Source organism: Artibeus jamaicensis, unplaced genomic scaffold (assembly GCF_021234435.1).
Source record: "Artibeus jamaicensis isolate MK-2021 breed Jamaican fruit bat unplaced genomic scaffold, CSHL_Jam_final scaffold_847, whole genome shotgun sequence".
NCBI lineage: Eukaryota > Metazoa > Chordata > Mammalia > Chiroptera > Phyllostomidae > Artibeus > Artibeus jamaicensis.
In genome coordinates this window covers 24,435,515-24,460,440 of record NW_026522057.1, presented here as the reverse complement: position 1 = coordinate 24,460,440, position 24,926 = coordinate 24,435,515, and the positions used below count along the sequence as shown (strand labels likewise).

The window sequence follows — 24,926 nt, the reverse complement described above, 5'->3', positions numbered from 1 at the left end:
CAGATAAGTTCTTTCTCTTTTTGATGAAATAAACTTACGCATGCTTAGCAAATTCAAAGGACACAGAGAGAAAATTAATAGTAAAATTCTTCTTTCTTACACTCTTTGTAAACGTACTGTTTATGGTGTTTTGTATGTTGTCTGTCTTTCTTGAGAAGTTGTAGATAGAAAGAAATCAGAAATATTTTCTGAGCACAGGTTATAGTGTTGATTCTACTCACATGTGATTGTAAATATAAACCTTATAGTAGTAATACATGCTGTCTAAAAGCAAAAACAAAAGACAGGTGTTTTTTGAGGAATGAGATAGAGTTCATTGGCCTTCCTTTTCTAAACCAGGAAATATTGTAATCTATCAATAACCATTGACAGGGAATTGGACGATCTTTGATATGCCACTGAAATAGAACTTTCAGCCCGTGGGTTTTCCAGCTGTTCTGATCGAGGTTAATGGCTTGCTAAATCTCGAATCCTTGACACCAGGAGTTCTGAGAGAATCCTTTAGCTTTATCGCGGGCAAAATACATCCAGCAGCTGAAGTTGCACGTGCTCAGCTGAATTCCATCGGTCCTTACGGTGTAATTTCATCGTCACTTTCTGCACTACCTCACACATAAATTTACTGACTCCTACTGTGTGCCAGGACGAGTGAGAAATGTGCTCCTTCCTTGACAAGTTTATGGTCTAGCAGGGGAAACAGACAGTATTACCAACTCTCTGTAACACATGACTGCTTTTAAAATAGACGTGCGAGCCATGGGGGTTGGGCCAAAGGGGAAGAGACTGATTTATGCCTGGAAAGCCAGGGAAGGCTGTGGGCTAGCGACCTGGTCCTGCAGGGCCAGGGGAGAAGAGAGAAGGTCATGTCGGCTGAGGGGCGTGGAGAAAGCATGATTCCCCTCTGCAGAGCGAGAGCCTGAGGCTTTTGTGGGTGCCACCAGGGGTGTTGCTGAGGAAGCCTCATGGTGACCGTGGCTTGGGGGGGTGGCAGTGAACCCGGGCCCTGCTGGGTTCGCCCCATCCAGGACAGCACAGTCGGCACTTAGAACCTGGTGCGGGCCGTGCCCCCCTCCCTGTCTCTCCGGAGAACAGTTCTGACATCAATCCCAGGGTCACCGTGTCCTCTCTCTCTCCTTAAAGGAGAGTTAAAAGGAAAACTTTTAACCAAAGTTTGAAGTCCTGTTTTTTACAGAATTAATTCCGGTGCTTACAGCAAACTACAGTGTGTCGGCAGAGCCCTGGGTGGCCTGTCTCGTTCCCATATCTGAGGAATGAAGCTGATCCAGAGGTTTGTTTCTGGCCACAGGCTTCTACTCCCCCTCCTCGGAGTTCCTGATAAGTCCAAGGTAGCAGCCTGCACTCAGGACCAGCCTGAGACCTGAGGCCTTTCGTCCTCTGCATCAGCCCACGAGGTTTTCCAGCCGTCACTCCTTCCTGGGCCGGGAGCAGCCTGAGTGGAGTGTGGTTACGTGGGGGGCGAAGAGCGTGTGGGCTCAGTGGCCATTGGTGGGACGCTGCGGGGGGCAGGCCTCCTGCAGGCGGGGGGCCAGGAAAGGAGGGCAGCACCGTGGCTGCGGAGTGCAGAGGAGGAAGAAGAAGGCCACTGGCAGAGGGGCCGGCGCAGACCACTGCTGTGGCTGGCTTCCCTCCCACCCTGACGTCGGGCCCCCTCTCCCAGTGACGAGTTTGGAGTTGGTCTCCATTACAGGAGGGAACCCCTCATCCCACACTTGGTTTCATTTATACTTTGATGTGGTTTCCAGATTCTATAATTTAAAAAAGTGTGTGTGTGTGCACGTGTGTGTGGATATGTGTGTGCACGCAAGCCCGTCTCGGCATTTGCTCGTGGGCTGCTGAGGGGGCGGCAGGAGGAAAATGAAGACAGAGCTGTTTGCAAGGTCTTCTCAGGCCGCAGGCGGGGACCCTGGTGCTCCAGCTGCCTGCTGTGGCTTCACTCTCTCCCGTTCTCCTCTCTTCTGTGTACCCTGGGCTCAGACCTGCTTCTGATCTGAAGAGACATTAGGACATTCCCTGTTAGAGTCAGGACGATGTTACTGTCTGCAGCGGCTTTGGATTCAGAGCCGAGAGCCGTGCCCGTCTGCTGCTCCTCCCCCCTCCCAGCTCTGCGTGGCCCCGAATTCTTTTGACTTCACTAACTTGGTGACGAGAGCCGGCAGGTAGTGTCACCTCCATCAGATGGAGAACCCCAACCGTGAGAAGGCCTGGCCGGGGTCACGCAGCCTGGTGGGTTTCCCTGCCTGCCCGGCCTCGAGTCCACACTGTGGGCATTGCCACCCAGGACAGCCTCCCAGCTCAGAGCCACCCTCCCTGCCCAAAAGGTACTGGCCTCAGCGAGGACTTGCACCCCCTGTGGCATCTTGAAAAGGAGTTTATTTAAAAGCCTATAAAAGTTCCAGTGGGATGTGCACTCATAATGTCAGCCACCCGGCCTGGGTGTGAGAGCAGCTGCCCGGATGGAAGAAAGGCCTCGGCCCTTTTCAAGGCTCTTCGTAAATGTCAGCCACAGGGGGTGCCAAGTGGGGTGAGAGAGGGGCCAAGGGTGAAGGGACAGGAGGGCCCCATCCTGTGCTGGACCAGAGGAATGAAAATAATCTCAGTTCATTCCTGCTCTCACCCCAGCTGCAGTGGCCAACTCCGGGGTCGCCTTTGAGAGCCCAGCGGCCCGGGCAGCCACCTGCCAGGCCCACCGGTGCCCAGAAACTGCAGGCTGCTCTTCAGTTTTCCCCTCCTTTCCCAGCAAGTTCTACGGGCCCACAGGGCTGCTGCTGCCAGAAAGCTTTGTGTACCCCTCTCTCTGCCCCTCTCTGTCCCTCCTCTCCCCCCGGCCAGCAGTTTCAGGCTCCGCACTGTCCCGTAAACGGGAAACTGCCTCCTTAGCGCACACCGGCAGGGCCGGGGTGCGGGAAAGTTTGTGCCGAGTGGCCTGAACACCAGAAGCCGCCGGGCCTTTATGATTTGGGCATCGAGACTGTACAAGTCTGCATTCTTGACATTGCCCACCGGCTAGAATAGATCAATAAGCTCCAGCCTCTTGTCCTGTAAGGCCGTGATTACAGTGGTGACTGGGGGCAGGCCAATACCTGCTGAGGAAGGAGTCCAGGCCTCAGACTCGGCGGTGATGCTCCGGGAGCCCGGGGGCGGGGGGATGCGAGGATGTGTCCTTCCACCGCTGGAAGGAACCCACTGTTCCATCTGCTTAGTCAGAGCTGAGAGTCTGATCCAGGACACAGGAAGGGGACAGATGTATGTCTGGCGACGCTTTGGAAGGTAAACAGTCAGCGTTCAAAGTGGGGTGGGGTTGGAGCATTTTGTGGGGAAACTGTCTGAGATGCTTTGTCGAGGGGCTGGAGCTTGGGAACCCCACCCTGGATGAGAGGACGTAGGTAGACCAGTGTGTTCTGAATGCAGGGGGCGCCGGGGGCCCTCTGAGCCCCCAGTGTGACTGGCACAGGCTTGGGACGGAGGAAAGCTCCCAGCCATGCAGCACAGCCCCCAGGGGCAGAGTGGGGGACGGGGCTCTGAGTGACTGCAGTTGGCACATTCTCTCAGGACGTCAAGGCCCAGGGGCCCGAGGCCGGACAGGCAGCCTCTGGCCAGCTCTTAGTATTCTTGCCGGTGTCTGTTCCCCCCGTGGCCCCCCGACAGACAGCGCTGCCCCATTGTGCAGGGCTGTCACAAGATGCGGTGGAGGCAGCCAGGCCCCTGAGAGCTGTCACAGCGCTCACCAAGGGTCACCGCTCTCCTTTCAGTGGCTGAGCCCAGAGGTTTGATTTGCATAAATTTCCACTTTAAGTCTGGGAGCACCATGGAGGCAGAGGGGTGGGAGTTTTTCTGAGGGGCCCTCCAGTCCCCCGAAGCGGTGCCTGAAACTCAGGATTACGACGTTACTGACAAAAGCACCGCCTCACTGTCGGGTTTTCTGCAAGCGGAGGTCACACAGGTTCCCTGTCGCCGGAGGTGCTGAGTGGGGACTGGGAGGCCTCGCAGAACTGAGACAGGGAGGAAGCAGATGTCGGGGTGCAAATGCGAGGACCTCGAGCCCCCTCTCGTCACACCCTGTGGTGGCCTGCTGGTTCCCCTTCCTCCCCTTCTGTCACCCTCTCCCGGCCTGTGTCCCTCGGCCACTGGTGTTGGGCTCCCTGTGTTCGAGAACTTTCTCAGCTGCCTCAGTCAGCATTTAAAAACATCGTTTTCCTCCCTGTGTTTTGTCCAACGAAGCGTTGTCACGGTTGTCTCTGAGCCTCACACCTCCTGAAATGACTCGCTGGAGACGCCCGCGCTTGCAGGGCTCCGGCCTCCTACTGTCCCTGCTTTACAAACGAGGAAACAGGCGCAGGGGACTGAGCCACTGGCTCAAGGTGGAGGGAGGGAGCCTGGAGTCCATGCCAGGCCCTTGACGCCAGGGCGCCCCCCCCCCCGCCCACACCCCCTCCTGCGCGCCTGTCTGACTGCCCCCCCTCCACAGCTTCATCGCCGTGGAGAACACCGATAGCTACTGCGTGCTCATCTCCTCCAAGGCCGTCTACTTCCTGAAAGGTGGAGACTACGTGGACCGGGAGGCCATCTTCCTGGAAGTCAAGTATGACGACCTCTACCACTGCCTCGTCTCCAAAGACCACGGGAAGGTGTACGTGCAGGTGACCAAGAAAGCGGGGAACACGAGCAGCGGCGTGTCCATCCCGGGCCCCTCCCACCAGAAGCCCATGGTGAGTGTGTGTGAGCCACCCGCTCTGCTTGCACTTCTCACGGAAATGCCTGGGGGGGTTGGCCGCGCTGTTCTCAACCCCGGGGTCCGCCTTGCAGCCTGTGAGCACACGTGAGTCTGGGAAGGTGTCCTCACGCACCAGCTTCCCTGCTGTCTTTCGAGTGACAACTGGGGACTGACTCCTTTTTGTCCACGCACAGCAGCAATATGTAGCAGAGGTCCTTACCCAGGAAAATGCTCGGTAAATATTTCTAAATAAAACGCATACTTTGCCTCCCAAGGTTAGAAGACTCTGACATGGCAGGACTTTTAAATAATAATGTCACTATTAATAACCAGCATCCATTAAGGGCTCACTACGTGCCAGGCTGGATACCAAGTACTTCTTATGGATCATTTGATGCTGGAGTGCAATTGTCCCCACTTGGCTGGTGAGGAGGCTTGTTGACAGCCGGTGACTTGGTCAAGGTTATGTGGCCACCACTGGAAGGAGCGGTCTCCATGTGGAGGGACAGGTGGCTCGGCAGGAGCACGCGTGGGGAAACGCCGACTTGGCCGTTTTCTGACGTGGTATCTTTTCTGAAACCCCAGGGCTAGTCCTGCCCCTTTTTCGCCCAGCAGCTAGGGTTGCTAGGCCTGCATGTGACAGCGAGGTGTCATTCCAAATGGCCTTGCTTGTCTCGGGTCTTCGTGTGCATCAGAAACAGCAACCAGCTTTAACAGGCCACTTTCCTTTGACCTTCTGCCCGCGTAGGAACGCACTGGGGTGGGGTTTGGCTTGTACGGGCTCCCCTGGGATTGCTGGCTGCAGTCAGGGCTGGGAGATGAAAATAGAGTTAACATGCAGAAGTATGGGTTATTTCTACAAGTTCCTTTTCCTGGTGGGGAGCCTGGCCCGCCTGTGTTTTTGCCACTTTTAAGGCAAGTGAGCAGCTAAGAAAAGAAACACCTCGAGGCGTTTGAGTGCTGGTTCTTCCCCTCTCTGACCGTCCCAGGCTTTGGGATGAATCCCAAAGGGATGGGCCTCAATTTGTGCTTTCAGTCTGCACGGGAGTCCCGGCGCCAGTGATCTCGTTTGGCTGCACCATCACCCGGGGGAACTTGTTCACGACACAGGTTCCAGGAACAACGCCACACCCCCAGCCCACACCTCGAGTTAGCACTGGGTAGGGCCCGGGAGACTGTTTCTTCAAGGTGCACCGGTCCTGGTCTCTACAGCCAGGTCCTGTGATTGTGTGGCCCCCTCGGGGGCAGGTCACTCATTCCCTTCTGTCCTCCAGGTCCACGTGAAATCAGAGGTCCTTGCTATCAAGTTATCACAAGAAATAAACTATGCAAAGAGCCTGTACTATGAACAGCAGCTGATGCTAAGACTCAGTGAAAATGAGGAGCAGCTGGAGCTGGACTCCTGAGGAATCCCAGCATCCCCGGCGCTGGACAGAGGTGCTCCGGCCCCACCCCCGCCAGCCCGGAGCCTCAGTCGGAGGCTGCATCTGAGTTCGGGCTGGGGGGCAATACCCCGTGCTCAGAGAAGTTCACACTGATGGAGGAATGTGAAGGAGGAGAACTGACTGTATGAATTTGTGGGGTGGGGGTCACCTGAGATTACAGGGGAGTAATTTTTAAAAGGTATTGGCTGAATAACGTAACAAAGAAAGTGCCCGGAGATGAATGTGATTTTTGGATCGCCCTGCAGCTTGTGAACATGTATATATGAAAACTGCGTGTTTGTAAATACACAGGCGCGTTTCCAGACAGGGCCTGTGATGCGTGTGAAGGCTTGTTAACTGTAAAGTAATGTAAAATTATATTGGAACTTCTATTGCACTAATTCTACACGGCTAATTCAGGGTATTCTCTATAAAAGGCACTCTTGAAAGTTGACAAATGTGAGGTTAGAAACTAGAGAACTCACAGAAAAGTGGACTGACTGCGGCAGGGTGGGAGGGGCGGAGCCAGCCGCCCCAGGAACCGCGGTGTGGGGCGGGGCCAGGGGCGGGGCCAGGGCCAGGGGCAGGCGGAGCCAGCCCTGAACAAGGCAGGGCAGTGGCTGGAAACGCAGCTGTGATTTATCCCCCTGCCCCATTTTAACAGTAGCTGTTACATTGTCCCAAATTACTTTTTTATCTGCCTATCTCATTGGCTTTCTCCTGATGAGTCTTGCCAACCTAAAAGTTTTTCCTGAGTTATTATCAGAGAGGGTCAGTTTGAAACATGGGTAGGCACTGTTGACTTAGAAGGGGAAAAAATTTCCATAGAACTCTTCATTTTAACTAATCAGAATTTCACAGATTTATCAAATTCGCAGTAAGAATGCTCTTCCCAGGCAGCCCCAGGGGAGAAGGCCCTAGGAGTCTTCGTTTCAGTAAAGCTGCAAGCAGGCGTCCTGCTGCGGGCGCTGGGGACCAGCCACGGTGGCGCTGGGGCAGAAGAGGGGGAGGCTCAGCAAGGCAGTGAAATTTGAGTGTTAAAAAGCTAAGCTGTTTTGGTAAGTTTTTCATGGTACCAGGATGTGGCCAAAGCATCTCTCGTCCTTGGTTTTAAATTCAGCCACTAACAAGGCTGGTGTGAGTGCCCACTCCTCCTGGCTCTTGTTCAGTTTCTCCCTTTTCTCCCTTCTGTAAGGAAGAGACAGGTTGGGGGTGGGGGTGCTGTGGAATGAATGACCAGCCGTGTGATTTAAAATTTTTATTTTCATAGAGCTAATCAGTTTCTACAACCTCATTACATGTAGCCCAGATCTAGAAGGACCCAGAGGACCGGTGGATGTGCAGACGGCTCCGGTGTCCTAACTCGTGCCCGGACCCTTCCAAGACACAAGTGAAGCCGGCCTCCCTCTGTCTCTCTCCCTCCCATGTGTGTTGGGGCAGGGGGTTCTTTCCAAAGAAGCAGGAAGGGAGCTTATGAGTTCAAGTGCTTTAGCTAAGTAGTGTTTTCAAGAATTGTCTTGAACTCCAAGGTCTAGTCTGCACTGAACTCTAGTTTTGTGGACTGCAAAATGGAAGCCTGGCTTTCTTAGGGTCGGGGCTGTGTGTGTTTGTCTTGGCTGGCCCCGGGCAGTCGGGATGGCGTCCGTGCACGCCCACAGGCCTGCCTCCCTGCACCCCACACGTGTGCCCACAGTTTCACCATCAGAAGGCCCCTGCTGTGATCAGGACCCTGACGGGTGAGACTCTCAGAAGGGCTGGCCATTTGCGTCAGCGGGCCCCCGTCACACACCGGAGTGCGGTCCTGGGGGTTCTTTGCTGGGTTGAGGAGCTCAGCGGCAGTGGGCGCTCTGGGCTCTGGCAGCAGAAAGCCGGGCCTCCCGGCCAGCAGAGAGGTGTGCAGCGGCCCCCTCCCCCTCCTTTCTAATTTTAATCAGCTCCCGAAATAGTTGTCCACCTCCTGTGGTTGCACAACTCCTCTCTGACATTTGCGCCTTAGAATGTTGAGATGGGGAGGGGCTGGGGGCAAGGGGCCGCTCCTCCGCCCTCCCCGCCCTCAATGCCAGGCCTGGCCATAAGGTTTCCGGGGCCCTGGGCGGCGTTCCCTGGTTCGCCCGGAAGAAAACCAAAGCTTTGGAGGAGGCGGGCCCTGGCCCTGGCTCCGAGAACGTCCCATTTCTTCTTCAACTGGTGTTTAGCCAGTGACGCCTGAGACTTTGTTACGATGACCCCCACCGGTCTCGTGCTGCCTCAAGCACACAGCTCCTCTCGGAGAACAGTGAGATCGACTGAACAAGGGGAAACGGGGTCAGGGAAACCAAAAGCCGTCCTAATTCCCGGACCCAGCAGGTGGCCAGCCCCTGTCACTGCCTGACCTCAGCCGCCGCTTCCTCTGCTCTCCTGAGAGGGCTCGGCACCCCGCCCCGGGGCCTGACCACCTTGCCCATGGGGCTCAGCGGCCGCGCTCACCTCAATGTGCAGAAGGTTCCAGGGCCTTGTCGTTTTTAAGCATCATCTGTGCCTCAAAATACCATAGTAGCTGCTTAATAAAATTCTGAAAACAAAGTGTCTGGTTCCCCACTGCGTGAACACTGTCGCAACCACCGACCGACCTGACTCTAACCTGCTTCTCCTGTCGGAGTCGTAACTTCCTGTGGAATAAAAGGTTTGGTTGACTTCCTAGACGTGTGCTATCTTCTGGTTCCTTGGCGTCCAGCGATTGTGGAACCATCGTCCATGACAAATGCCAGACATAGTACAGTGTTCACGACAACACGCCCCTCCCCCCTCGCCCCATGGAAGCACAATACTCAGGCGCATCCTGCTCGTGACCATACTTAAAACTGTGAGAGTCAGCAACTCTGTCCGTTGTCCAGGGCCCGGGTGTTAGGCCACCTGCTCCCCGTCCCACCACTTCCAGGAGGCTGCTGGTCTAGGCCCTGGCAGGAGGGACACCATCATTTCCTGAGAGGGGGAGACTTCGGGAGGAGCAGGTTTGGAGCTCACTTGGTATGTGTTAAGTTCAAGGTGCCTACTTGTTACCCACTGGAGATGTCAGGAAAGCCATCGGCCCCGGGTATCTGAAATTCAGGGCTAGACCAAAGGCACCCATGTGGACTTAGCAGCACAGGAGTGACAAGTGGAGCCAGGATAGACGCCCCAAAGGACCGAGTGGGGGCAGCAGAGAGAGAGGCCCCAGGTCTGAGCCCTGGGGCTCCCCAGCATTTAGAGTTCAGGCAGATGCAGAGGAAGGAACAGTGATAGGGACTGAGCAGGGCCATCCCCGGTCCAGGGCGTGAAGCCAGGAGTGGGTCCTGGAAGCCGAGTCCAGAATGGTTACAAAGAGCAGGGGAGTTAGGAACCAGCGCCTCCAATAGATCAGGTCGTCGGTCGGAACCGAGAGTTAACACTGGATTTACAACCTCAAGCTCACCAGAGACCATCCAGAGGGCGGTTTCGGTGGAGCGGTGAGGGCGAACGAACGCCAGTCTGAGTCATTTCAGGACAAAAATGGGAGGAGAGGAATGAAGAGATGAGGCTGACTGCTCTGAGCACTCTGGCCATAAATGGGGGAAGAGAAATGACTGGCGCTTTGAGAGAGAAGGGTCGTAATGAAGGAGGAAGGTAAAAAGAGAGAAGGGAGACCAGGAAGGGGGTTGGGTGTGGAAGGTCAGTGATTCTCATTTGGTTGCTCCTATTTCCTCGGAGATGAGCAGAGAGCAGGCGGGGGAAGTGGTGCAGATTTGGAGAGGGGAGAGCTTGTACCGCAGTCAGTGAGGAGAGTGGGAGGGTGAGCAGACCAGGAGCCCTTCGTAGTAGGGCTGTGTGAGGGTGGCGATCGTGAATTTAAAGGGAGAGCAGGCAGCTTGCTTGTGCTTTTCTGAGCCATTCAGCATGGAATAGGCAAAGAATTGGATGTAATCAGGGAGTGTGCCCTGTGCCTATTCAGATGCCCCACTCACCACTGCCCACTGGGACTCGGCAAGAGCCAATCAGAACCAAATGTCCAACAGCCGTCCAAGAGCTTCGGGATGGGAGGGGCTGCACTTTCCAAACCAAAGCACAGCATCTAAAGACAGGCCCCTTGTAAGCGGGGAGGGGGGTCCTGGGAGGTGCAGCTAACACCCCCAAGTGAGAGAGAGAGAGGGAGCGCACACCAGACTATTTCAGGGTTCCTGGGGAGCGAGCGGTGTGGCAGACTTGCTGTCTGAGCACCCGGAGCATGGAGAGACTGCCGGCACCGGGCGGGTGTGCGGCGCGGCTGCCTCTGCACCAGCGCCACTGCTGCCTCCCGAGATGCCGGTCCTCGGGAAGGACCAGGTCCTGAGGAGCAAGACGAAAATAACTGGCCGTGGAAGAATCCTATTGAGACGTACAAAAAAGTCGTTTTTGAGTTTTTCCACGTGTGCAAAACACAAATGGAATTTCACATACGTTGTCATAGGAGGGCAGTCATTGCTGTATTTTCCCTTCTCGTCCCCCCCCATACCACCCCCCTCTCTCTGCCACCCCGGGATTAATAGTTACCCTCAAGTGTGGCCCGTGTTCTCACTGCACTCCTGCCATCATATTCAGGCGTGTGCATTCACACCTGTGTTCACCTGCAGTCGTTTCCTGGCGTTTGTGTTTATAAAATTGGAGTCCTGTTCACCTCCTCAGTGTTACGTTCAGCTTGTTGGACCTGCCTCACAGATGCAAAGGTTCTGTGACTCAACTATGCCTTAATAGGTGGGCTTTCCCTTGGTGCTCAGTTCCCCCAGCCCTGCCCCCCAAGAACAGCCTCCCACGTGTGTGCTTAGCCACGGATTTTATTTCTGTGCTGATTCGCAGGAGCCAAGGGTCAGAGGGCATAGGCAAGGTCACTTTCCCAAAGCGCCGCTGGGACCGTGGGGGCTGCAGCCACCTGGAAGCAGCCCCGCCCAGCACCCCACGTGCCAGACTGAGAGGTGCAAAGTGCTGTCTCAGCACTTGACTTTGCATTTCTTCGCATTTGACCATCTTTTCCTTTGTCTGTAGAAATGTAAGTTAGGAATGGCTGCTGAATTACAGTATCTGTTATTATGACCATATTGTTTCTCTCCATTCTTTTTTAAAATATTTGATTTATTTGTAGAGAGGGGAAAGGAGGGAGAAAGAGAGGATGAGAAACACCAATGTGTGGTTGCCTCTCCCATGCCCCCAAATGGGGACTTAGCCTGCAACCCAGGCATGTGCCTTGACTGGGAATCAAACTGGCGACCCTTTGGTTCGCAGGCCTGTGCTCAATCCCCTGAGCTATACCACTCAGGGCTCCTTCAGTTTTTTTCAATGTCATATTACGTTGATAAATTTCCTGGAACCTTACCACCCTTCTTCCCAGGAATAAGCCCCATTTAGTCATAATGTGTTCATTTGTAACTCTTTTGATACATTTCCTGGTACTATTTGCTAATATTTTTGAGCCTTTGAACCTTTAAAGGGGGAAGGGGGAGGAGGAGTCTATGATTTTCTGTTCTCTTAGCATCTTCATCAGATGTGAGAATTCAAATTATGCTGCCTTTATGAAATGGACTGTGGAGACTTCCAGTATTTTCTATGGTCTGCACTACTTAAATGACATCAAAATATTGTTCTAGTTTTTTAGAGTTAGTTGAAAGTAGGCCACAAACCCTGGACATTTTCAGTAGTTCCCTTAAGCACCGTCCCACTGTGCCCTTCGTTAACCAGAATATTCAAGTTTCTCATTTTTTCATAGGTTAATTTCAGTGGCATGTTTGGTTTTTAAAACTCATACTGTTCTCCTGGTTGGTTTTTTTTTTTTTTAATTTGCTGCCTCACAGTTGCACGTATTTTCCTGAGATCATTTCAGTGCTTCCTATGCTGGTTATTTTCCTTTTTTGTCTTGTACCTTTTTGCCCTTTGTTTGGTTTACAACTGAGTTTTTTTGTTTTGTTTAATAGATTTAATTTATTTATCTTTAGAGAGGAAGGAGAGGAGAGAAGGAGAGAAATATCAATGTATGGTTGCCTCTCACGAGTCCCCTGCCGGGAACTGGCCTGCAACCCAGGCATGTGCCCCGATGGGAATCGATACAACTGAGTTTTTGAGGATGTTATTGGTCTTTTCCAAGAACAAGCTTGGGGTTCATTTCTGGTTCCCGCTCTATTTCTGTGAGTCTATTGGTTGCATCTTTAATCTTTGATTTCCCTTCCTGGCTGGTTCTGATTTATTTCACTGTTCATCTCTTACTTGCTAAGATAAGTACTTAGTTTTATTTGTTTTTTTTTTCACCTTGAATAAGGAGAACACTTTAAAATTACAGATTTTCTTTTGAATACAGCTTTGTTTGTGTCATAGCTTTTGGTATTAAGCGTTCTTTCATTATTTTTCTACATAATTTTTTATTTTATTTGATTTTTTTGGTCTAAGAGCTACCTAGGAATGTGTTTGCAGTTTCTAAATATTAAACAAAGTATTTTCCTTAAATTAGTTATTTCAAATATTGGATTGTAATCAGCTAATGTAACGTGAAGACGTCTACATTTTTAAAAAGTGTGTGGTGGTTTCCTTTTTGTCCAAGTACTTGATCAGTTTTTTGTAAATGTTCCATGAACACATGAAACAGAAGTGTATTCTCCTTGGGGCATGAGCAGGTACATTGATAGATGGCATAGAGATACAAGTGTGCAAACTGTTTAATCGAATCCTGGACGAACTTTTGTGTGTGTCTGAGCTCTCAGCTGCGTTTTCCAGTGGCCAGAGGGCCAGGCGAGGGGTCCCCAGGTTCCACTGTGCCCCGCAGAGGTGCCACTAAGTCCTGCAAGTAAACAGAGAAGAAAGAAGCCAGCACCGCAGCCTGCCTGAGGCTGTGGGAGCCCCGAGCCCTCCAGCGGAAGCTGTGGCGGCATTTGCTGCCGTCGCTGCCCACCCACTCGTGGACCCCAGAGGAGGCAGCCCGGACTTTCCACAGTCTGCCCCCCAGCGGCACCCCAGCGTCCACAGTTCCCGAGGGGTAGTAAAACATCACACCTCATGCTCGTTCTGGTCCAACTCAAAAACACCAGAGTCATAGGTGCACGTTACCTCGGAGGAAATGTGGGGGCCTGGGCCGGCTTGACCTTGGGGTCTCTGGGCAAGTGAGCCCCAGAGGGAGGCGGCATGTCGGGAGAGGGCAGGTGACTCCCAGGACACCCTTAGGGGGCAAAGTGCTCCCTCCGGGCATGTTTTCCTGAGGCACTTAACCTCAGGGCTACGTGGAGATTTCTGGGAAGTCTGGCCAAGCCTGCAGAAAGGCCCCTCCCCTTTCTGTTGGCTGGTTTGTCCACAGGGACCAGTGATCCCTAAAGACTCCCGGACAACACAGGTGACTGATTTCAGCCACTGAGCCTCTGCCAGCCCCCACCCTAAGCATCTCCCTGGCACCGGGCTCAGAGCTGGGGGCCAGGACTACACAGCGAACAGGGCCCCATGCTCGCTGCCCTCCTTGGGATGGCGGACATCAGGGTGGGGGAGGGAAGGCTTCATGGAGGAAGAGGCAGCAACCTGAGTCCAGAGGGGCTGGGGAGGTCTGGTGCAGTGGAGGGAAGGGCAGCGGGCATTCGAAGTCCTGGAGGTAGGGCGGTGCTCAGCGCACCCCAGGGCCAGGCTCTCCAGGCCGGCCGAGTGCAGCAAGACGGGGCTGGGGAGCAGTGGCCGGGGGCCAGGGCCTGCTGGACTTGTAAGCCATGTGGGGAAGGGTGGCCAGCAGGGGATTCCGCTGTAAAATCGGCATCTCCTACAGATGGGAAATGGGTAGGACCAGTCCAGAGAGGAAGGCTGTTTGGAGCTCCAGGTAAGAAACGGGGGGGGGGGCATGGTGGGGCAGTGGAGGCGGAGAGACTTGGGGGACGATCCCCCCAAGAAGAATAGGAGCCGAGGAATTGCTTTAGTGTCGAGGGTTAGGGAGAAAGGGGCATGGATGGTAGTTCCAGCTTAAGTAACTGGAGACTTGGGGTGCGATCACCCAGACACTGGAAGACCAGTGGGACGTCTGTGGCTGGTGCCCACTTCCTGACCGTAAATACCTGTCGAATGCGAAACCGGTGGCCACGGCACTTTGGGGTTGGAGGTATCAGCGACCTGTTAAGCAGAGACGGTTAAGTGAGCAGCTTGGCACTTCCGAGGGCGCGGCTGCCTGGGAGCTGGTAGCGCTGTTTGTCCTGGGGATGGATTCAATCACAGGGAGCGGCACACGTGAGCCGAGGGAGGCTGGGCGCTCCCACGTGGGACGGGTGTGTGTGTGGGAGTCTGAGCCAGCGAAGGTGACTGGGAAACAGTGCTGGAGAGGTGGGTGGTCAGCCAACTCGAGTGGCACCAGTCAGGTCAGATGTGCGTTGGATTTGATAGCGGAAGAGGGGTTTTGACAGAAGTGTGGGAGCAGAAGCGCACTGAGGGCGGGGTGTGGGTGTCAGGCCCTGTACTGACAGTGGACTTCCCAGTGACAGGGTGGCAGGAGGGTGGTCCGCCCCGACAGTGACATTCCGAGGGTGGGAGTGGTTGCCCAGGTGCCTGAAGACAGGAAAACACTGTCATGAGAGTCCCCGCCTGCTTTCTGTCCCCTTGCACCTGGCAGTCCTAAACAAAACCTGTGACAAACTTCTCCTCCCCTTGAAAGTCTTCAGTGGGCTTAAGTTCACTGAGTTTTAATCGCGTGGATGTGAGCTTCAAATTAGCACCTTTGTATTGCTTATCCTTTAATAAGCCTTGTATTCCACATGAAAATTAATCCCGGAAGCCCCGTCTCACCAGGGACCCCCACACGCACCCGGATCAGCGGCATGGCCAATGAAGTCCTTCAAGGCCTGGCCAGGGCTCCTCAATCCCCTGAGTGTCCCAGAGCGGACGGCTTCCAGCGCTTTTCCAGTTTCTTCTTGTGTTTACCTCTGTTTCTCCAAATACCCTGTTTCCGCTGCCCGTTCTCGACTTCTTTCCATTAGAGGTGTTCTCCGCTGGTTCCCTCCAGTGGAGGATTAAGACTCGTTTCTTTCCACGTTGCAGAAAGAAAAGAGAGCCATCAGTGCAGGTCCCGTAGACATTCTGAGGGTAACAAGGGGGCACCACGACTAGTTTTTTTTTTTTAATTTTTTTTATTGATTATGCCATTACATTTGCTCTATTCCCCCTCCATTCCCCTCCACCCTGCATACCCCTCCCCCCATTTCCCCCTTTAGTTCATGCACATGTGTCTCAAATTCTTTAGATTCTGTATTTCCCCTACTATTCTTACCCTCCCCCCTATCTATTTTCTATCTACTGTCTATGCTACTTATTTTCTGTACCTTCTCCCCCCTTCTCCTCCTCCCACTCCCCTGTTGCTAACCCTCCTGGAGATCTTCATTTCTATGGTTCTGCTCCTGATCTAGCTGTCCTCTTAGTTTGCTTTTGTTTTAGGTGTGGTTGTTGATAACTATGAGTTTGCTGTCCTTTCACTGTTCATCTTTTTTATCTTCTTTTTCTTAGGTAAGTCCCTTTAACATTTCATATAATAAGGGCTTGGTGATGATGAACTCCTCGAATTTGGTCTTATCTGAGAAGCACTTTATCTGTCCTTCCATTCTAAATGAAAACTTTGCTGGGTAGAGCAATCTTGGTTGTAGGTCTTTGGATTTCGTGACTTGGAATACCTCTTTCCAGACCCTTCTTGCCTGTAAGGTCTCTTTTGAGAAATCAGCTGACAGTCTGATGGGAACTCCTTTGTAGGTGACTGTCCCCTTAGCTCTTGCTGCTTCTAGGATTCTCTCCTTCATTTTAATTTTGGCTAATGTAATGATGATGTGCCTTGATATGTTCCTTCTTGGGTCCAACTTCTTTGGGACTCTCTGAGCTTCCTGGATTTCCTGGAAGTCTATTTCCTTTGCCAGATTGGGGAAATTCTCCTTTATTATTTGTGCAAATAAGTTTTCCACTGGTGGCTGTGCCTTTCCCCCTTCTGGTACCCTTATAATTCGGATGTTGGAACGTTTAAAGATGTCCTGGAGGTTCCTAAGCTTCCCCTGATTTTTCTGAATTCTTATTTTTTCATTCTTTTCTGTTTGATCATTTTTTTCTTCCTTCTGGTCCATTCCCTTGGTTTGAGTCCCAATTTTCTTTCCATTACTATTGGTTTCCTTTGTATTACCATTCATTTCAATTAGTTTAGCTTCCATATGTTTCTCTAATTTGTGACTAAAATCAACCAGTTCTGTAAGGATCCTGATAACCAGTGTTTTGAACTGTGCATCTGAAAGACTGGCTATTTCTTCATCCCTTAGATCTTTCGGTTCTGGGGCTCTGAGTTGTCCTAGAGCCATTTTTGGTCTATTCGTGCTGTTAAGTAAGCGGAGCCAAGCCTTAGTTATTTACCGGGATGGGGCAACCCAGGTCGCTGGTTTGTGACGCTGTGTGTGGGGGCGTGGTCAGAGAGGGAGCAATGGCGGTCCTCTCCGCTAGCCCAGCCGGTCCAGTCACAGCACTCGCCCCGATCTTGCTTATCCGATTGGAATTGTGCGAGCCTGCTGCCCCGCGCAGGCTTCCCTTCTCACTGGTTTCTCCGCACGCAGATGCGCGATGACCGACCGCAGACAGCTCGCCGCGCCTCTTCCCAGTGCGCTCCCGTAGCTAGCTCGAGATCAGCGCCTTCGGCTGCTTGCGCTCTGTGCACCACCCGGGAATTTTTTCTTGCTAACCTGCTCCGCTGCTGGTTTCGCTTCTCTAACCGGTTTAGCTGAGCATTTAGATGTCTTTGGACTCCGTATTGTCGATTTTCCGTGTGGTTTGGTTGTGATTGTTGTTAAAAATTTGTTCTTAGATTTGGTTGTGCACAGAGGCAAGGTGGTTCCTCCACCTATGTCTCCATCTTGGCGGAAGTCCACCACGACTAGCTTTTGACATTAAATCTACAACTCAGATAAAGTTAGGCACATTGCTTGAAAGGCACAGATTACCAAAATTGACTGAGGAAGTGGAAAATCTGCATTAGCCCTGTATTTATTAAAGACACTGTTGTAAGTTGGTCATTAAAAACCTTCCCGCAAAGAAAAGTCCTGGCCCAGATGGCCTCCCTTTGTCAGTGTCATCAACGACGTAAGGAAAAGTTAGTATCACTCATAGACAAGTCCTTTCAGGCAATCGAGGCGAAAGCACTTTCCGAATCATTTTATGAGGTCGATATTACTGATACCAAAACCAGACAGAAGTTGTATTTTTTTAATAATTTTTATTTTTCAATTACAGTGGACATACAATATTTCTGGTGTACACCCCAGAGATTAGATATTACATAACTTAATTAGTGACAATCCCGATAAATCTCACACCCATCTGACCCCATGCATAGTTATTAGACTATTTTTGACTATATTTCATATGCTGTACTTGACATCCCCGTGGCTATTCTGTAACAAAGAATTTGAACTTTTTTTTTAAAAAGCTTCAAATTTTATTTATTCTTAGAGGGGAACAGAGGGAGAAAGAGAGGGATAGAAACATCAGTGTGCAAAGACATACATCGACTGGTTGCCCTGCCTCTCACATGCTCCCAACTGGGGACCTGTCCCGCAACCCAGGCATGTGCCCTGACTGGGAATCAAACCAGCAACCTTTCTGTTTGCAGGCCCGCGCTTATCCACTGAGCCAGTCAGCCAGGGCCCATGTGAAATTCTTGATCTGTTCACCTTTCTCACCCAGTTCCTCGACCCCTCCCATCTGGCAACTGTCAAAACGTTCCCTGTATCTACAAGTGTGCTTCTGTTCTCCTTGTTCATTTATTTTGTTTTTTAGACTCCATTGTTGATAGATATGTATTTGTGCCTATTTCATTGTTTGTGTTTTTTATTTTTACTTTTTCTTAAGGCCCTTTAACATTTCACGTAATGCTGGTTTGGCGGTGATGAACCCCTTTAGCTTTTTCTCATCTGGGAAGCTCTTCATATGCACTTCATTTCTGAATGACCGCTTTGCTGGGTAGAGTAATCTGGGTTGTAGGTTCTTGCTTTTCATCACTTTGAATATTTCTTGTCAGTCCCTTCTGGCCTACAAAGTTTCTGTTGGGAAATCAGCTGACAGTCTTATGGGAGCTCCCTTGTAGATTACTAACTGCTTTTCTCTTGCTACTTTTAAGATTCTTGCTTTGTCTTTAACCTTTGGCATTTTAGCTATGATGTCTCTTGGCCTCTTTGGGTTCATCTTGTTTGGGACTCTCTGTCCCGGACTTGTGTGTCTATATTTGCTTTCCCAGGTTAGGGAGCTTTCCTGTCATGATTTCTTCAAATAGGTTTTCAGTTTCTTGCCCCCTCTCTCCTCCTTCCAGTCCACCTTGATGCTAAATCAGTATGCTTGAAGTTGTCGCACAGGCCTCTTAAACCACCCTCATTTTTTTCAGGATTCTTTTTTCTTTGTGCTGTTCTGATTGGGTGTTTTTTGCTTCCTTATCTTCCAAATCACTGACTTGATTCTTGGCTTTCACTTCTCTATTGTTGATTCCCTGTAACTTAGTCTTCATTTCAGTTAGTCAGACAGAAGTTTTATAAGGAAAGAAAACTAAACACTAATATCCATCATGAACATAGATGCAAAATTTCTTAACAATGTTGTAGCCAATAAACTCAATGAGTTATGTAAACCCATTGAAAAAAGGCAAACATTTCAACCCATACTTCATAAGAGAAATATACAAAGGGCCAAAAAGCACATGGAAAAAATGTGCGGTATCACTCTCAGGGAAATGCAAATTAAGGCTGCAATAAAATACCACTACAGACCTGAAGGATAATTAAAGTTAAAGCATTAGACAACAGCAAGTATTGGCAAGGGTGTGGAGCATAGGTGTGGAGCGTCTCAGCCGGTGCTGGTGGGACGTAAAATAGTAAGGCTGGTTTGGAAGATGGCTGGGCGGGTTCTCAAAGAGTTAATATGACCCCTCAGTTCTGTGCACAGGTATCAGGAGAAATGAAAATACGGCCACGTGAGGACTTGTCCACGGTGTGTGCCATCATTGCCAAAACCTGAAGACAACTCAAATGTCCGTCAGCGGGTGAAGAGAGAAGCAAATTGGAGAGTGACTGACGGACAGATGCTGCTCAGCAAGAGGCAAGAACAATCTACCGACGCACAAAACCACATGGATGCACCTGCAGTCACGCTGAGCCAAAGAAAGGCAGTATCGGATCTAAGCTCTAAAGAGACAACCATGCCTGTCAGGGTGCGGAGGACGGATCGAGGGGGAGAGAGGAAAGGGAGAACCCCAGAGAGAACTATGGAAACCCTCCCGGGGAGGGAGGGGAGGTCAGCCCAGCACTTGCGGCAGTCTGTGGCAGGGAGGACAAAGGACAGGCGCTTCCGCGATGGGAGTTGTTGCCCAACCGACCGGAGTCAGTTCTCACCTCTGGAAACGGGCCCTAAATTCCTGTTGGGGAGTCATTTCTTACCTGCCCCCCATATATAGATACATAAAATCCAATCACCAGTCAGTGTGATCCTGTCCCTGCATACAGAGATTGGTTCTGCAATGGACACTTGGTTCAGTGGGAGCGAAGCCAGGGATTTGGGCCGAAGTTACCAGGAAGAGACGTTTTCTTTTCCCTGGACTTCAACTTGGAAGCCACGAGCCTGGAGCTGCCGGGAACTGGTGTTCAGGCAGCGCCTGCCCCCGAGTGAAGCAGAGCAGAGGGAGGCTAACCTGCAAGGTGAAGAGCGGCCAGGCCCTGAGGACATCCCGGCTGCCCTGGGCTCTGCTCATGTCAATTCAAAGGTCCATTTCCTTACCTAGGACACTTGCAAGAGGAGGGGACTCACAGCTCCGCTTAAAGCTGGAGAACCAGCAGAGGGAGGGGTGACGAGTTCCAGTTTGGACACGGCGAACATGGTGCCCTGGGGAGCACCCAGGTAGCAGCGTTGGAAAGACAGGTTTGGGAGCCTTTCCTTTGGAGGCAAAAGTTTAAAGAGACCGCAGAGTAAATCACAGTGTCAGAGAGGGGGGAAGGAGAAGAGGCGGAACCCTGAACCCCGGGCACCTGAGGCCGGGCCGGAGAGGAGGACGGACCACTGAGGAGGGGAGCGGTCAGGAGGCGAGGGTGGTGAAGGGGACGTTCTGGGGCAAAGGACTGAGGAAGGAGGGACTGGGCAGCAGTGGCCAGCTCTGCTCTAGGGTCAGGGTGCGCAAGGCTGCAAAGAAGCTTTGTGGACTCGGGAACGGGGCCATCGAGGCCTCCTCCCCAGTGGTGCCGGGAGAGGGATGGTGCTGAAACGGAACACAGAGGTGAAGCCCTTACTGTGGATTCTCCTCCAAATGCGACTGCAGAGAAGGCGTGAGGAGGGTGCTGTTTGTCCCTTCAGGAATTTTAACAAGGGCAGGAGCGGGCAGGCTGAGGTGGAAGGGGGCTGGTGGAGGAAAGAGACTGGGGCGTGGGGGGCGCGGGATGAGAGGAAACAGAACCTCAGGCACCTGGCGGAAGCCCGCACGGGAAGGGCAGACCTCTGGCTTCCGAAGCATGTCCAGTTGTATTTTGGTGCACGAACCAATACATTAAAATGGTCTCAGGTTTGTTTTTTAGCTAAACCAAGAGGCCTCAGTGCCTGGGGAGGGGTGGGTATCAGTCAGGAAGCAGGAACCATAGGGCGGTTAGGGACCCAAGGCTGTGTTGCAGGAGTCAGCCTGGGGGCTGGCTGGAGGGGCTAGAAGACCGGAGGAAGGTCGTTACTCTCTCCCCGGGGTGGCTACTGAGCCGAGCAGGTGGCCTGGGCATCTTCCAGAGGTTCCTGGCTCTGACTGGCTGCTCTGCCCGAGTTCGAAGCAAAGGCTCCTGGGGGTGGGAGGTGGGGGAGTGGTGTTGGTCGGCCAGGGCCTCCGCCAGGAACAAGAATAAGCTGGGTGCACGTCAAGAGCAAGGAAAAACTGGAACCTGCCCGCCCGTCTATGTCTGCCCCTCACCGCCTCCACCCAACCATGACCTTCAAGGCACAGTGGCTGGCTCACCTTTGCCCCCCAAATTGTGTGCCCCTTCCCTTTGGGCAACTCTACCTTGGAATCACCCAGAAAGAGATTCTGAGGAGTGAAGCTCTTCAGAAACGTGTTGCCAAGCAGACCAGCGCTGCCTCACAGAAATATCATGCAAGTCACATACGTCTTTTAAAATTGGATACAAGGCACATTTTACAGGAAGAAATGGGAACTTAATGTTCTTACTGCATTTAACTCAGTAGGTCCAAAGTATTATTAGATAGTGCATGGTCAGGGTAAAAGTTATTATTTAAATTTTTATTTATTTATCTTTAGAGGGGAAGGGAAGGAGAGAGAGAGAGAAATGTCAATGTGTGGTTGCCTCTTGCACGCCCCTCACTGGGGACCTGGCCTGCAAGCCAGGCATGTGCCCTGACTGGGAATCAAACTGTGATCCTTTGGTTCACAGACCTGCGCTCAATCCACTGAGCTACTTTGAAGTCCCATTTTGAACTACATTTTCTAAAGCTGGTGTGCGTTGTACGTGCACTGACTATGTCCATTCAGACGAGGCACATTTCAACAGTCCCACAGAACTGGTGGCCGCCCCATTGGACAGAAGAGAAGTGGACGGCCAGACAAGCTCTGCGGCCTGTGATGCAGGAATGCAAAGTGGTGCTTTGGGGGACATCTGGATCCCGGCCCTGGGGAGTGCGGGCCTGCCACTTGACAAGAAGAACCTTCATGGCCTGGGAAGCGTTCTTTGCCCCAGGCCTCCCAGATCCCCCCATTGTGTCCAAAGAGGCCACTGTAAGGATTCAGAGGAGAGGAGGGGGTGGAACAGAAGGGAAGCAAGATTCCTGCAGGAAGAACACAAGGCCCGTGGGCAGTTGGCAGTGGCCAGTTCTCTCGTAGCTGTAGCCGGAAGCCTGGTGGGGGGTGGCCTGCCATTGCCCCTCTCACCCCCCCCACCAGGCCCCCCAGTCAGCCTCACGGAACGTTAATCCAAGCCTTTTCCGCTCTGAAATGTTGGGAGCACCTCTCGGTGCCTCTTGGGTCTGCTGGAGTTCCCCAGGGGTCAGAAGAGGCCAGAGGGTCATCTGCTTCTCCCTGTTGGGGCTCTAGCTTTGTTTGCTGAAAACCAGGATCAGATTGGGCAACTTGGAAAACAAAACCAAGGCCCCTGGCCAGCTGCCCGGGGTGTTTCAAGGCACAGAGGCCGCAGATGGGCACGTGGGCACACCGTGTGTGAAGCAGGACTGGGAAGAGCCGCCAGCCCAAGGCCTCGGTGGCCAGGCCTGGCCCAGGACTCCCGGCCTGGGGGTGCCGGGGTGCCGCCGCACGGAAGTGAGTGCTTCATACTTCTTTCAGATGACACTGATGATGTTCATAAAAGCGAAGGAGGTGTGTTATCATCTTGCAGCTCACACTTTGGCCCTCAGCTCTGTTCCATTAACCTAGTGAGCTCATCAACAGCCCCCTCACAAATGGCTGAAGAGAATGTGTAGTAGTGTTTTGATCAATAATTTATAATATAAACACGTCAGCAGACTGGACAGAAGAACGGTGGGTTGTTGGCTGTAAACTGTCTCTACCGAGCGAGACTCTTTGCCCCGAGCACCACATAGGTACTTAGCAAAGGTGACCTGCAAACTTCGCTACCACTCACTTCTTGTCCACTTGCAGCCTAGTTCACAGTCAGTGTGTTGGGTTTAGTTCCTCGGTCCTCTTCTTGGAACTCCCGAAGCCCATCCACACGGAGATAAAATGCAGCATTTAGAAGGGGAATGGGAAGTCGACTGTGCGGAGCATTGTGTGCGAGGCTGTGCATCTTACTGTTTGTGCTGACCCTGCCTCTTCCTCCCTCCCGCTCCTGCTGGCCTGCTTCCAGCCTCCTGGCTTCTTGTGTGTTTTTCCTGGGAGCTATGCACACGCACGCACACGCACTCACGGGCGAGATGTAGCTGGAAGATACGGAGGACACAGTTACGTGCATACATGCAGGGCAGGGCAGAAGTAGGCTTTCAGCTGTTCCTATGGAAATGGATAACAACGGCCAATAAACAGCAGTAGGAGACTAAACTCTGTTTCACGTGCTCACCACTGAAAACCTACTCCCCCCCACCCTGTGTATCTGTTTACTTTGCTCCCTCTTAACCTTTAGTTTTTAACAAAATTCTAACAGACTACATCCTTGCTTTTTTTTTTCCCACTTAGTAGGATGTCTCCAAGCTCATTCTGTACTGGCGTAGAGCGAGCTTTCTCATTTCCTCTGGGAGCCGTGGTGTCCATCGTGCAGACCGCCGCGATTCAGTCAGCCAGCCCCTGCCGACCGTCACTCAGGCTGTTCCCAGTCTTCTTGCTGTTACCGACAAGGCAGCAATGAGCCCCCCATACAGACCGGATGTATTCATGGCTAACTTAAATTTCTAGAAGAGGGATTTCTGGGTCCTTTGCACATTTAAAATTTTGATAAATATTGCCACATTATCCCTCTGGAGTTCACATCAATTGACGAGTTGAAGTGAAGGACAGTGTTGGTCCCCACGCCCTTACCAATGTAATGTGCCGGCCCGGGCTCGGAGGCTGGCCAGTTTGGGGGAAACGCGTGTCTGAGTGTAGTTTTAATGTGCACTGACTGTACTTTGCCGTGTATGATGTGCCCATGTTTTGTGCGCATTACACACGGGATCGTTATACCCATTATCATACCCGTGGTATGATGTCCTTATACCCATGTAAAGTGCACATCCTTATTTTTCCCCAAAAAATGTGGGCAGAAGAGTGTACATTATAGACAACAAAAGACAGTATTTCTCTTAGGAGATATTATGTTTAAAAGACATTTCTGTGAATCAATTACTTTGTAAAAATCTTTTCACCTTTGGTGTTTATTTTATTTTGTAAAAGATTTTATTTATTTATTTTTAGAGAGAGGAGAGGGGAGGGGGAAAGAGAGGGATAAAAACCTAAACGTGTGGTTGCCTCTCACACGCCCCCAACTGGGGACCTGGCCCATAACCCAGGCACGTGCCCTGACTGGGAACCCATGACCCTTTGGCTCATAGACCAGCACTCAAGCCACTGAGCCACACCAGCCAGGGTTCATCTTTAGTGTTATTTTACAAGACTGAAACAAATCCCTAAATGTTAAAAATATGTGTGTGTGTGTGTGTGTGTGTGAAAGTATAAAAGCAGCACTCTTGTCCCAGCCTCTTGTACTGGACTAGCTGCCTATGACCAGAGTGAATTACCTGGGGGCAGGGGTCTGGAGCAGAAGGGGACACAACCCTGAGATGCTGGTGAGGCCCCAGCCGCAGCCGCTGCCCACCATGCCCAGGAGGCCCAGGGGCTGAGGTCTGCATCATCCCCCTGACACACACACACACACACCCCAGCACCTCAGCCCATTCTGCCTGGGCCCTTCCCCTCCCTCCTTGGTTCACCCAGGCACCTGGCACCTGCAATCGTCTGCTCATTGTCCCACGGCACCAGTGCCCACCCCTGCGGGACCATCCTCGCCAGAATGCGAACGTGCCGTAATTCTCCCGGCTTCACCCACCCTCGACCTCATCCCCCCTCCAGCCACCGCTCAAGTCTCTGCTCTCTTTAAAGCAATGTTCCTCAAAGAGGTGGGGTTTCCCCGGCCCCCGCGTCTCCCATTCTCTTTTCAAAGCCCCTGTGTCTGTGTTGATTCTTGTCTGCTGCCGTCAGTGTCTCAAAGGGGATTGTTAAAATCTCCGATTATTACTGCGGATTCCTTTGAATTGTGTCAGCTTTTGCTCTCTACGTTGCCACTATGCTATAAGAATTATCAATGGGACGCAGTCAAGATTATTAT

At 52.0% G+C, this 24,926-nt stretch overlaps 1 protein-coding gene across 10 annotated transcripts in view; it reads left to right on the top strand.

The window, feature by feature from the left end:
* The window catches only part of VPS13D (vacuolar protein sorting 13 homolog D), a 231,178-nt gene extending 222,345 nt beyond the window's left edge, over window positions 1-8,833 (top strand). For 9 of the 10 annotated variants that reach the window (XM_053660580.1, XM_053660579.1, XM_053660578.1 and 6 more), the window contains 2 exons: window positions 4,487-4,727; window positions 6,007-8,833. In XM_053660580.1, coding sequence (XP_053516555.1) covers window positions 4,487-4,727; window positions 6,007-6,138 — 373 coding nt within the window. In that variant the 3' untranslated portion in view covers window positions 6,139-8,833. Of the gene's footprint in view, window positions 1-4,486; window positions 4,728-6,006 lie in introns of those variants that run through there. The other variant, XM_053660581.1, reaches the window with a different exon arrangement.
* Window positions 8,834-24,926: the final 16,093 nt, after the last annotated feature.